The sequence below is a fragment of the Egretta garzetta genome, unplaced genomic scaffold, assembly GCF_000687185.1.
Source record: "Egretta garzetta isolate BGI_Z169 unplaced genomic scaffold, ASM68718v1 scaffold432, whole genome shotgun sequence".
NCBI classification, from domain to species: Eukaryota; Metazoa; Chordata; class Aves; order Pelecaniformes; family Ardeidae; genus Egretta; species Egretta garzetta.
The window spans coordinates 52,535-64,251 of NW_009258794.1; the positions used below are offsets into that span (position 1 = coordinate 52,535).

Sequence of the window (11,717 nt, forward strand, 5' to 3'; positions counted from 1 at the left end):
TGGCTCCTATCCAGCCCCCTCTCCACCAACCCCCCCAGGGCCTTTTCCGCCGGGCAGCTTTTCAGCCCCTCTGCCCCATGCCTGGAGCGCTGCCTGGGGTTGTGGTGACCCCAGGGCAGGACCCGGCCCTTGGCCTTGTTGACCCTCACCCAACTGGGCTGGGCCCATGGCTCCAGCCTGGCCAGGTCCCTCTGCAGAGCCCTCCTCCCCCCAGCAGACCCACACTCCCCCCCAGCTCGGTGTCCTCTGCCGATAGATGTTTTAACGTGCTGTACATGGCTCTATTTCCATATATATGGAAAAGCAGAGAGGTATTTCTAGAGCTGTAATGAAAATGTCTAAAGCATTTCTTCGGTCCGAGGAGGAACGCTGTTGAAAAAATACTGTGTTTTGTGAGTGGGCAGGACAGAATTGTGTATCCCTGACAGTGCTGAAATTACCATGTTTATTTTGGCCTGACTTGAGGTATTTTTGGTTAAAGGTAAGTCCTGTCCTTACTGCTGAAGTGCAGCCATCGCTGGGATGAAACCTGACAGCTCGTTAGGAGGCGTAATGGCGTCATTCAGTGTTTAAGGAGAGGAAGGGGGGAAATACCGTATCTTCACGATGGTTTTGGAAGAATATTGTTAGAGGAAAGAACTGTCAGGTTAGAAACCTGAGATTACCACGCACGTATTACAGGGCTTAAAACATATTCTGTGTGCAGGAAGTTCATCTTTTTCTGTTATATAGAAATGGCCAAAAATATCAGCAGTTAGGTGATATGGAAATCAAGAAGCCGCTTTAGGAGAATGAATCTGAATTTTTCAAGTCTGTGGTACAATTAAAATCTTGTCTGTTCTCTTTGAGGTGTTGTAATGGCAACGTTATTTCCAGCAGATTCAGCTGTTGGGATCAAAATAGAGCCGTGGTCTGGTTGACAGATGGTGTGTGGCCGTGGGCTCCCCCGTCCCCTGGGCTCACGCTGCTGCAGAAGCTCTTGGCTTCGTTGCCTTAGCTCAGTGGCTTCGTTGGCTTAGCTCAGTGCCACTGTAGATAACAGCTTCTGTATCCTCTTAGTACAGGGCACAGTTTCAGTTTCTTGATTTTACTGAAATCCTTGGCCTTGCTAATAAATTGTAGTGTGTGAATGGTACTGTCCCTAGCGTTAGAGCCAGCGTGGAGGTGAATGAGAAAACCAGTCGTTGTTTATGGAATCCCTGAGGGTCATCTCTCACCTTTCTTTATTGAAAGGTTCCTTTTAATGGGAGCTCTGCTCTTTACTGATGTTGTAATGATGCAAAAAGTCGGCGCTTCTCAGCGCTGAACATGTGAGCACTCAAACCAACATCAGGAGCCTTATTTAGGTTCTCTGCGTAATTGGTTTTCTTTCTACAGAAATGATTTGCCTTTCTGATTTAGCTCATTGCAAGCGAACAATACAGAACAGTTATAATTGAACAGTAGTAAATCCTACTTTATTGTCCTTTTATTTGGCTTAATCTTCTATCCATAACATGCAGTGTGGCTCTGTGGGTCTGCTGTTGAGCTGAACAGCAGTGTTAGAGCAGCTGAGGTCAGAAAATAACTTGGTGTTATTCTGAGTAGTTACCTGTCAATAACTGGAACTGCGTGCTTTTTGCATATAAATCATTCTAAGGCTCAAGAATTTATTTTCAGCTCTGTAAACTAGAACTTTATTTGAAGGTGGGTATTTTTAGTCAAGACGGTCAATCTTTCCAAGAAACGGCCAACTCTTCTTAAGGTTTTTGGTCTTCTGTGGCACATCTACTAAGGTGATCTGTATATTTTGAAGATTTTGGTGGTAATTTTCAGCATCCAAAGTATGCTCTTGATACAGAGCCGTAGTCCCAGCTGTGAGAGCTGACCTCACACTTCACAAGGCTTAAAAGTGACCAAGGAACAGACGCAGCATTCAGTCCATCCTTTATTGTATTGCCTCCTGAAACAGTCACCTATTACGTGTAAAACCAGTACAAGGTATTTGGACGTTCAGACCCTGATAACAAAGCTGCGAGTGTTTCCTTCATCCTGTGAGGTTTGTCATGGCGTAATTTTTTCCAAAGCCATCAGCATGTTGGTATGTTGTTCTGTTCTTTAGGTTCACGCCAAGTGGATTTTGGACACAGATGTATTCAATGAATGGATGAATGAAGAGGATTATGAGGTAGATGAGAACAGGAAATCAGTGAGTTTTCGACAGAGAATCTCCATGAAAAATGAAGAGGTAGGTGGTTCTCTGCTTTAATGGGTGGCCTGTTGATACGTTAATATTCTTTATTGCTGCATAGTCAAATTTTAGGGACTCCAAGTTGCTAAAATTAAGGTAGTTGAACAGTTTGAGGTACCTATGGTCATAGAATCACAGAATGGTTTGGGTGGGAAGGCACCCCTCGAGGTCACCCAGCCCAACCCCCCTGCAGGAGCAGGGACACCTTGAACCACATCAGGTTGCTCACAGCCCCGGCCAACCTGGCCTGGAATGGTCCCAGGGATGGGGCCTCCACCCCCTCTCGGGGCACCCCCTGCCAGGGTTTCACCCCCCTCACTGGAAAGAATTTCTTCCTTAGATCCAGTCTAACCCTCCCCTGCTTCAGTTTAAAGCCATCCCCCCTTGTCCTGTCCCAGCTGGCCCCGCTAAAAAGATTGTCCCTGTGAGTATCCCAGACTGTGATAACACTGTCTGGTTTACCTTTCTTCTGACATATGTCCTTTATCCAGAAGTGTAAGTGTGCACTTTGATTTTTATTTTTTCCCCCATTCCTGGGGACGGTAGGAGATAGGACCTGCTCTGTGTGGGTCACTTCATCAGTGAAGCCAGAGGTGTGTTAAACAGCATCAGTTAATAGTTGATTTCTGAACTCTATGTGCTATTACAACTAGTTTTTGTATCCCTCCCAGTGCAGGAAGTTAGTTAGGGCTCTGAAAACGCGTTCATTTAACCTTGAGGCCAGGGTACTCGCTAGGAAATCACTCCCCATGGGTATAGGGTCTGTTGAATAAGTCACACGTTAGCATTTGAATCTTGCTCTGTAATCCCCGTTCTTAAACACGTAGCCATTGCAGCATCTGGGGGGTGGCTGTAGAAAATGCAGGGGTTTTCACGTTGACAAACGGAAGTATTGTGGAGCTGAACGTGGTGCCTGTAGTGTGATATTATTGCTTTTAGCTTCTCTTGTAGAGTGTATTAAGGAAAAGTGTAGCCGTAGAGTTTCCATAACTGTAGTATGTGGGGTGAGCTAACTACTTGACTTCTCTAACAGCCCGTACGTAGTCCGGAGAGGAGAGACAGGAAAGCAGCAGCAAGTACAAGGAAGCGAAAGCATTCTCCTTCTCCACCCCCCACTCCTGTGGAGTCGAGAAAAAAGACAGGGAAAAAAGGGTGAGTGTCGAAATCCTGGCATTTGAGGGAAATTTCCTTGCAGAAATGCTCATGGGGAGATCCCTGTCACATTTCACTTGTCTCGCCTTAGATTACAGGAGAATAATTATTTCTACAGTAGACTCGAGTGGTTCTCCTTGAGCAGTAGATGTAACTTCTTTACTCTGTAGAAATGTATTGCCCGTGGGTGGAGGAGAATCTAGCACAAGCTGCCGGGTTATCTGAGCCAGTGGCAGGGTTCATTGCCGCATCAAGAGTAGAAGTTATCCAATGAAAAGTTATTCGGCTTATATTATATATAACTTACTATAAGTCTGAGTTATATATAGATAACTCAGACTGGTTCTGTTGATAATATAACTCAGACTTACAGTAAGTTATATATAGATAACTCAGACTGGTTCTGTTGGTGCGGTCATGTAGCACATATACATTCTTGAAGTATAGCCCCATAAATTACTGCATTTAATTGAGGAGGGTTTTGTCTATAGAGCCAGGTACTTTAAAGTCCACTTCTTAAATGCAGCTTTAACAGAAGCAGATTAGGGTTTTTTCCAATGCTAGTCTGAGCTCTTAAAAGAAAAAAAAAAAGGCAATATTATATCCAAATAAAAGATTATTTGTGGGGGTTTATGTGTGGATATGGAGGTGAGCGCTTTTGAACTAAAAATTCAGGTCTCGTTTAATAGACCTCTTGGGCTCTCCTAAAATAACACTGGAAATTTATCATCAGAGGTGAGAAGGAATGAGTCTGAGAACCGGAATTACTTTTTTGTCCAAATGTAAAGCCTGAGTTCGATTCTGTAAGGAGAGGTGTGGGTGATTCTGCTTCCTCAGTCCCCAGGACCAGTCGTCCAAGCCAGCCTTTTTTCTTAAGGTGCCTCTGCTGTTCTGTGCAGCAGATGCCCTTATGGCAACTTGAAAAAGGACAAATGTTAAGTGAACCGCTGCTCCCTTCGGTCTCACTAGCATGGAAGTGCTGCCAACATTCTGTGCAGTTTGGGGCTGGAATCCAGATCTATATACGGTGGTGGTCTCCAGTCCTGAAACACTGGAAAAGACCTTTTTTTTATGAAGTTTACTTCATTTTTGTAATATACAGGGAATATTTTTAACTCCACCAGCACCACTTCCTACACCATTCGTGCTTCCATACGTGTTTTAACCCAGTCCTTTAATCCTGATACCTGAAGAATAGCATCAAGATGAGAACATCCAGCAGTTGCAGCTGGCAGAAAATTTGTGTATGATCTGTTTTAGACAAGCAGCCTTATACGGGAAAAGGAGAGGGCAGAAAGAAGAAGACGAGCAAGAAGATCTTACAAAGGACATGGAGGATCCCACACCAGTACCTAATATAGAAGAAGTGGTACTTCCCAAAAATGGTAAAATATGCATGCACTGGCTTCTTGGAATGTTAAAACTTTTGCTTGAACTGCACTGAAAAAGTATGCATCTATTCTGTGAAACCTGTGAAATAGCATGGGGCCAGGTGATCTGTGCCCATCTAAATTTGTCTACTCTGGGATTTGAATGGGACAGCTGAGAAGGGCAGCGGATTCACCTTCTTTTAGCTCTTTGAAATATGTTTACGAAAATCCACTGAAATGTTCAGTTTCGCTGATTTATTTTTTTTTTAGGATCGCTCTCCCCCATTATACAGAGTTCATGTTTTAGGGTGTGGAGTTTTCTGGAGGAAATGAATTGTCTGCCAGGTACCCGAGATAAGCACATTTAAATGAGTGGGAACTCTGGCAGCACGGCAAATGCATTCAGTTCTTAATCCTTTTCAGAAAAGTGTTCATCTATGCAATACCTGTTCGGTAAAGATAAGTCAGAAAAATAATTCCTTCTGTTAAGCCCTGGACACCAAAGCATTTTGGGTGTCACACCATTTGGTTTTTACCTGGTTTGAACTTGCTTGTAGGAATTGTTCCGTGTTGTACAGGTGGAAAACGTACAGCACTTGGTCCGTAACCGCGGGAATAGAAGCTGCTTTGTGTTCAGATGTGAAATGAGAGAGAAGCCAAACAAATGGCTTGTTGTGCTTCAGCTGCACAGATGAACTCTCCTGAACTGCAAAGACAGGACCAACACAACTGTTGACTGAGAAGACTGTAAAAGCATGCTGGACTTTGGTATTGTATCCTGTCTGATGGTTACTTATCAGGGTTTCAATCTTGCTTGCTTTTGTAGTGAACCCAAAGAAAGACAGCGAAAACACGCCTGTGAAAGGAGGAACGGTGGCAGACCTCGGTAAAACAAATGTGCAACACCCTCCAGCACCCCCTCCCTAAGTTTTATAGTAAAGTCTGGCTTGCGGGCCAACAGAGCCTGCAATTTTTAAATCTCTCAATTTTGAAAGGAATCTAGATTCTACTCTTTTATTGAATTAATTCAGTTTTTGTGTGTATTCAAGTCAAAATGTACCGACTCTCTTTCACTTGCAAGGCTGTTCCCTTGTAGGCATCTTCTTTTGTTTTCTTTTTAATCTGCCGTATAATCCCTTCCCTGGCAGAGTCTTTCTTTTCTTACTGGGGATCAAGGTGTGAATCACCGGTTCCCTGAGCTTTGCTAAGCCTTTGGCATAAGAGATATAAACTAGTGTACGGTACCCTGTTATACAAGGCTACCTCTAGGGCCCTGGGAAAGGTGGTGCTTAGGTATGGATTCTTAAGTGTGGAAAAACTCTAATTATCCTTCCTCTGTATTCGTGTCTGTTCCCTTGTCTGGGGTAGTTGAGTGCTTGCATGAGGGCGAGATTGCCTTAATGAGGTGTGGTCCACTTTGCTTTCCTCTTCACTTCCCTTCCAAACCAAATGAAATATTCTTTCCAATTAAGCAGTTGCATTGCTAGAAAGGCTTATGAGCAATCGGATGCTTTTTATCAGTGTAACTCTCTCTGCTTTTGCCTTTCAGATGAGCAGGATGAGGAGACAGTGGCAACTGGAGGAAAGGTAATAGCAGCCGCTTCTTACCAAGTCAAAACTGAGATCATAGAATCACAGAAGGGTTTGGGTGGGAAGGGACCTTTCAAGGTCACCCAGTCCAACCCCCTGCCATGAGCAGGGACATCTGCATTGGGATCCAGTTGCTCCCAGCCCTGTCCAACCCAACCTGGGATGTTTCCAGGGATGGGGCATCCACCACCACTTTGGGCAACCCAGGCTGGTGCCTCACCACCCTCAGCGTAAAAAATTTCTTTCTCTTGTCTATTCTAAATCTCCCTTCTTTTAGTTTAAAACCATTCCCCCTTATCCTATCAAGATCTTAATCTCATCTTCAGTAGCTTAGCCTGTCATGTTTTTCAAGTCATATATAAATTAGTCACTGATAGGAATGTTGTTTTGCTATTATAAAAATACTACAAAGGCTGTGAGATTATTTTGTGTGTTTAGATCTAGTATATTAAAAACGAGAATGAGGAGGCAGATGCAAAGGATTTTCTAAGCAGCATTCTTCAGATGCAAGATTTTTCGAAGGTTATGCTTTTTCTTTAGGTGTCAGGGCTAAATCTAAACGCCAGTTAGGCTTCCTGATCGTTCTAATAGAGTTGTGGGGGCAGTTCCTGTATTTAATTGCATTGTTGGTGTGCCAGGCACTGTTTTTACAGCTTGCCTCGTATAAGATGGTTGCCTGATCACGCAGGTAAGAAGAGATGGCAGCTCTGCTGGGTTCATGCGGTTGCAGTCCTGCGCAGACCCTTGGATTGGTTGTACACATAATCAAGAAAATCTGACTGTCTCTCCATACTGACGTATCTTTGTTTTACCCTATTTCAGTTCATATGTCCCGTCTCTTATATGTACTTTCAGAAGTACCCAAAAATCCGTTCTCCTGTTTTAAAATGGGGGGAAGGCAGCAACTATGGGCATGCTAACCACTGACTAGCTAGTAAGCAGCCGTTCTCCTGGGTTTTAGGCAGAGGTGTCGCACCAGGGAGCGGTGGGTTTAAGTATTTAGATACAGACGCGTGAACAGAAATTGCCGAAATACGATTCTTCTTTTCCATGTTGGGGAAACCTGCCCTGCCTACTGCAACAGCAGGCCATTCCAGTATGGAAATACTCTTTTTTTCCAGTGTAACTTCTCCATCCCTGGCTGTAGAATGGCCTGGAGCTGTGGGAACCATGCAGCAGCCTTAGTATTTGTCCCATGTTTAGACTGGAAGAAGTTTGCTTTTATGTCCTGTGCTAAATGGTGGTCTGGTTTTTTTTGTGTAGTGAATGCATTTTGAGAGAAGGGTGTTAGAAGTTGAGGGGATGATGAGAGGAAGGATTTATTTTCTGAATAGCTCTTATCAGGTCACTAAATAGATTTAGAACGGTACTTTATCTTTGGGGGATTTTTGTCCCCCAAAAGATGTCATTGATACCAATGACTCTTTAAGGTCTTGGTGTTTTTAAGGGATTCGGCTGTTTTTAAGAGTCTGTTGTTTCTCTGAAAGCTGTCTGGATTAGTAATTCAGGTAAACAAAACCATCTAATGTTGAGTTGCCCCTATGGGCTGTTCAGGTAGCACCCGAGGGCTTCTCATAGAGTTCATACCATGTCCTGACCCTCTTCTTGTCCTGCCTCCGTGCCCTTCTCCGTCTTTTGGGATCAGGAGGCAAGTGTGTGCTGGAACTCAAGTTGCAGAATACCTGGTGTTCACAGGGGACTTCTGTTGGGAAGCAAAAGAAAGCGACCCAAGGCTTGTCCCTCTTCTTGGAAATCTTAAAATCTTGCTTGCTGCTGTCTTTGCAGCCCTGTACGAGCAAACTCATGGGTCTGTTCGCCCTCTGAGAGGAAGGAGATACGGGGGCGTGCAGAGTTACAGACAGAACTTAGTATCCCTTCTTCACAAGGGAGAAATAGCCAAGACCAGCTTTGAGATTGATCAAAGTGAGTTTATCCGAGCAAGAATTTAGGGTCATGAGATGCAGTTTTACAGACATGAAACTACAACTGCTGACAAGCGTCTTCCAGTGAAACTAGACGTAATGGATATGATTTCCTTTAATACTCTTCTGAGGGGCGAGAAGGTTAATGGAAGAAAAGTGGCAAAAAAAAAAATACAATAGACAATATTAAATGACAGAGAATATTAAAAATCGGTGCGGTGTCAGTAACTGGAGATGGCAGCGAGAGCTGGGCTGACAGCTTGCAGAGGACGCCAGACGCGTGCCGTATTCGTTACACGTGGTCGCAGTATACTGCAGAACCGAAACGCAGCGTTTGCTCCCACAGTTGGAGCGTGCTTCATTTTGTAAACAGGACGCAAAGCGTGATCTCACTGCACTGCCAAGTACGTCCTTGAGATTTGAGAGCTGGCTCTGTAAAAACTTCTTGCCAGCCTTATGCTTGCTTTCATATTTCTATGGACACAGATTACACTTTCTCTGGTCCCTGAGATTTTCCCCGCTGACCAGAGATTGCGTCAGGAAAAGTTTATTCTGCACAGGGTTGGAAAGCGCTTGTTTTGGACTAACTTTGTGCTGGTCAAGAGCTATGTCTCTTGCAGCCTACTAACCGTTGTATTCCCTCCGTGGTACAGGAAGATGAAGATCCCAACAAAGGCGATCAAAGCCGTTCGATTGATCCAGGTGAAGATAACGTCACAGAACAAACCAACCACATCATTATTCCAAGCTATGCATCTTGGTTCGACTACAACTGGTAAGGAAGTAGTGTGGAACGGGGGGAAGACTGCTAGAGTTTTGGTGGTGGTTTCTCATAATCAAGCTGAGAGCTGAAAGGAATGAGGTCTAGCTTAGGTCTAGTTCCTGTGTATGGGTACATCTTTTCCATTTAAAAATCTTTTTGAGCTGACTTCTGGCAGTTTTCAGAGATTGGGAATGAGGAAGATAATTTCAAACAGCATAGATCTTCCAAGTTTACCTTCTCAGCATTTTTTTTGCTTTACATGAATTTTTATTTCCCACCTCCCATGGGAAAATAATTCCTTTCTCTTCCCTGCTTCTCCCGTCCTTGTATGATCTTTCTGCGTTTTTATCTGCTACTGAAATCTGGTGGGTTTTTATTTTGCTTCAGATCCTGACTTCGAGGATAAGTCACTGATTATCCAGGGAGGATCCTGGCTTTGTTTTGGAATCCTCAGAGCCAGTGGTTTGTGGTGTGCTATGACCATGTAACCTGCTATAGTAACCTTAATGTTCTCTGTACACTCCGACTTCTCTGGTGGGGAAGAGAAGCGAGTGACTGGGAATGAAAGTCCCTCAACACTTCAAATTCTTGGGTAGTAGTTTTATTAAAAAAACTGCTTTGGAAATGGAATAAGGAATAGTCAGTTGTCTGGAAGGGCTGCATGTGAGCCTGCGTTTTGTCTTGGCTCTGGGAGCTGAGACATTGTTTAGGTTGGACGCTAAAAAGCTGTGTGTGACACTGGAATATTAGGATTCATGTGGAACTTTTAAAAGTGGGTAATTTCTCACAGTAGTGAATTAAGATGGGAGCCAGACTGGTAGTGTAAGGGTTGGTTCAATTTCCAGCTCTGGCAAACCTTGCTACCTTGACTCAGTCGCTTGGGCTATGTCTGTGCTAGTGGCTTGAGTTGACCTAAATCCCCATGAATAGAACCATCCATTTTCTCCGTCCCCTTGCTCTCCCACTTTGAGATGATCCTGGAAGCAGAACAGCCAAGGATCACATAGTCTGAATTTATAGGTGCTCCAGTTGCTTTCTGAGCTGAAAAGCTTGAGGTGTCGTTCTGTTAAGCACGGAGACCGAAATGCTCTGCTGATGCAGAACCATGGATCTGCTGTCGATCAGGAAAGGCAACTTGGCGTAGATTTACTTGAAACCGAGGTAGGCACCTCTGCAGTCTCTGTGCTTCAATTCCTTCTTTGTGAAGTGAAGGTACAATAACGCTTCCCTTCTGAGGAAATTACGGCGGTGAGAAATCGTCACGAGCTCACTGTCACTGCTGTACAAGTGCCTTTGGGGCACGATGGGTAACGATGGTTGGTTAAAAGTTCTTGATCGGTGCATTCGTGGTAGCAGCAGTGGTTCTAATGGCGTTTCTGGGAGCTAAATCCATCTGGGAAACGCAGCTGAAAGATTTCATGCGCTATTTCTGAAGAAACAGAACGAACTTCTCATTGCATCAGGTGTACTTGCTCTGACCCCACCGAAGGCGAACTTAAAGCATCTCTGATGGGAACAGGGGACATCCACAAGGTAGAGGGATGATGTGAAAACAGGCTTTGGGGTTTGGGCGCTAGAGCTCCAGAAACAGCAGGTTAAGCTGATTTGGACTGAAGGCTGGAGTAACAGCGCGGCTGTGAGACTGACGTTCTTCCATCTCCGAGAACTTTTCCATTCAGGGATTGGTTTCTGTAGATCTGGAGAACTAGAGAGCACGTATACGTGGTGCTGTCCCACCTCAGCCTGCAAGATGCTTCTTGGGTTATGTAAATATAAAAATGAATCGCTGTCTGCAGCCCCCCCAAACTGCAACTACATCTTTAATGTGTCCAAGCACAACTAATGTAAAGCGAGCTGAAGAATGATCCTAATCTCCTTCTCTCAAAATGTTTTGTAAACTGCTGGTTTAGAACAGTAATTGCTAAAACTAACTTTCTAGTGAAAAAAAGATAAATTTCATTTAATGCTCAGTTCAGTTTCAATGTAATCTCTTAAGCTTTGGGCAACTTCATTGCAGAACAAGGTGATTTGTAACCAAAATCTGGACAGTTTATTGATTCATCTTCAAGTTTGAGTATTTTCCTGTGAATGACAAGTTAAGAGTAAGCAGTATCTGCGTAAAGGGACAATTACGTGGTGGGTTAAAAGCTGAACATAGAGGAGGACGGAAGATTTGTAAGGAATGTATTTTTCTGTGCTCCCTTTAAAAATAACAAATCTTAAAGAACCACTGTAGTTCTCCAGATTGTAACATGCACAAAGTGTGTTATTGTATGAGTTTCTGTCTTAAGTTACTCTAACAAGCCCCGCATTTCTGACGCTTCTGGATAAAATGGACATTTTTTTAAAATCTTGAAGCTATTTCCTCACTTAGTAATAGGTGGGTTAAATCTTAGGTCCCTCAAATAATTTGCATAGTAAGGTCTTAAAGGAAAAATGAGTTCACAGAATCCCAGCCTGGCCGGGGCTGGCAGGGCCCTCGGGAGCTCACCCAGTGCCACCCCCCTGCCCAAGCAGGCTCACCCAGAGCAGGGGGCACAGGACAGCGTCCAGGCGGGGGTTGAAGATCTCCAGAGAAGGAGACTCCACAGCCCCCCTGGGCAGCCTGGGCCAGGGCTCGGGCACCCTCACAGTCAACAAGTTCTTCCTGATGTTCACCTGGAACCTCTTCTGCTTCAGTTTGTGCCCAT

The 11,717-nt window shown here is 44.3% G+C and overlaps 1 protein-coding gene across 2 annotated transcripts in view; it reads left to right on the forward strand.

Annotated features, from left to right (window-relative positions):
- LOC104135905 (SWI/SNF complex subunit SMARCC1) overlaps positions 1-11,717 on the forward strand; it is a 49,499-nt gene that overhangs the window by 20,422 nt on the left and 17,360 nt on the right. For both annotated transcript variants that reach the window (XM_009649600.2, XM_035889308.1), the window contains 6 exons: positions 2,102-2,227; positions 3,264-3,382; positions 4,643-4,767; positions 5,579-5,638; positions 6,302-6,339; positions 8,918-9,039. In XM_009649600.2, the coding sequence (XP_009647895.2) occupies positions 2,102-2,227; positions 3,264-3,382; positions 4,643-4,767; positions 5,579-5,638; positions 6,302-6,339; positions 8,918-9,039 (590 nt within the window). The remainder of the gene's footprint in view (positions 1-2,101; positions 2,228-3,263; positions 3,383-4,642; positions 4,768-5,578; positions 5,639-6,301; positions 6,340-8,917; positions 9,040-11,717) is intronic.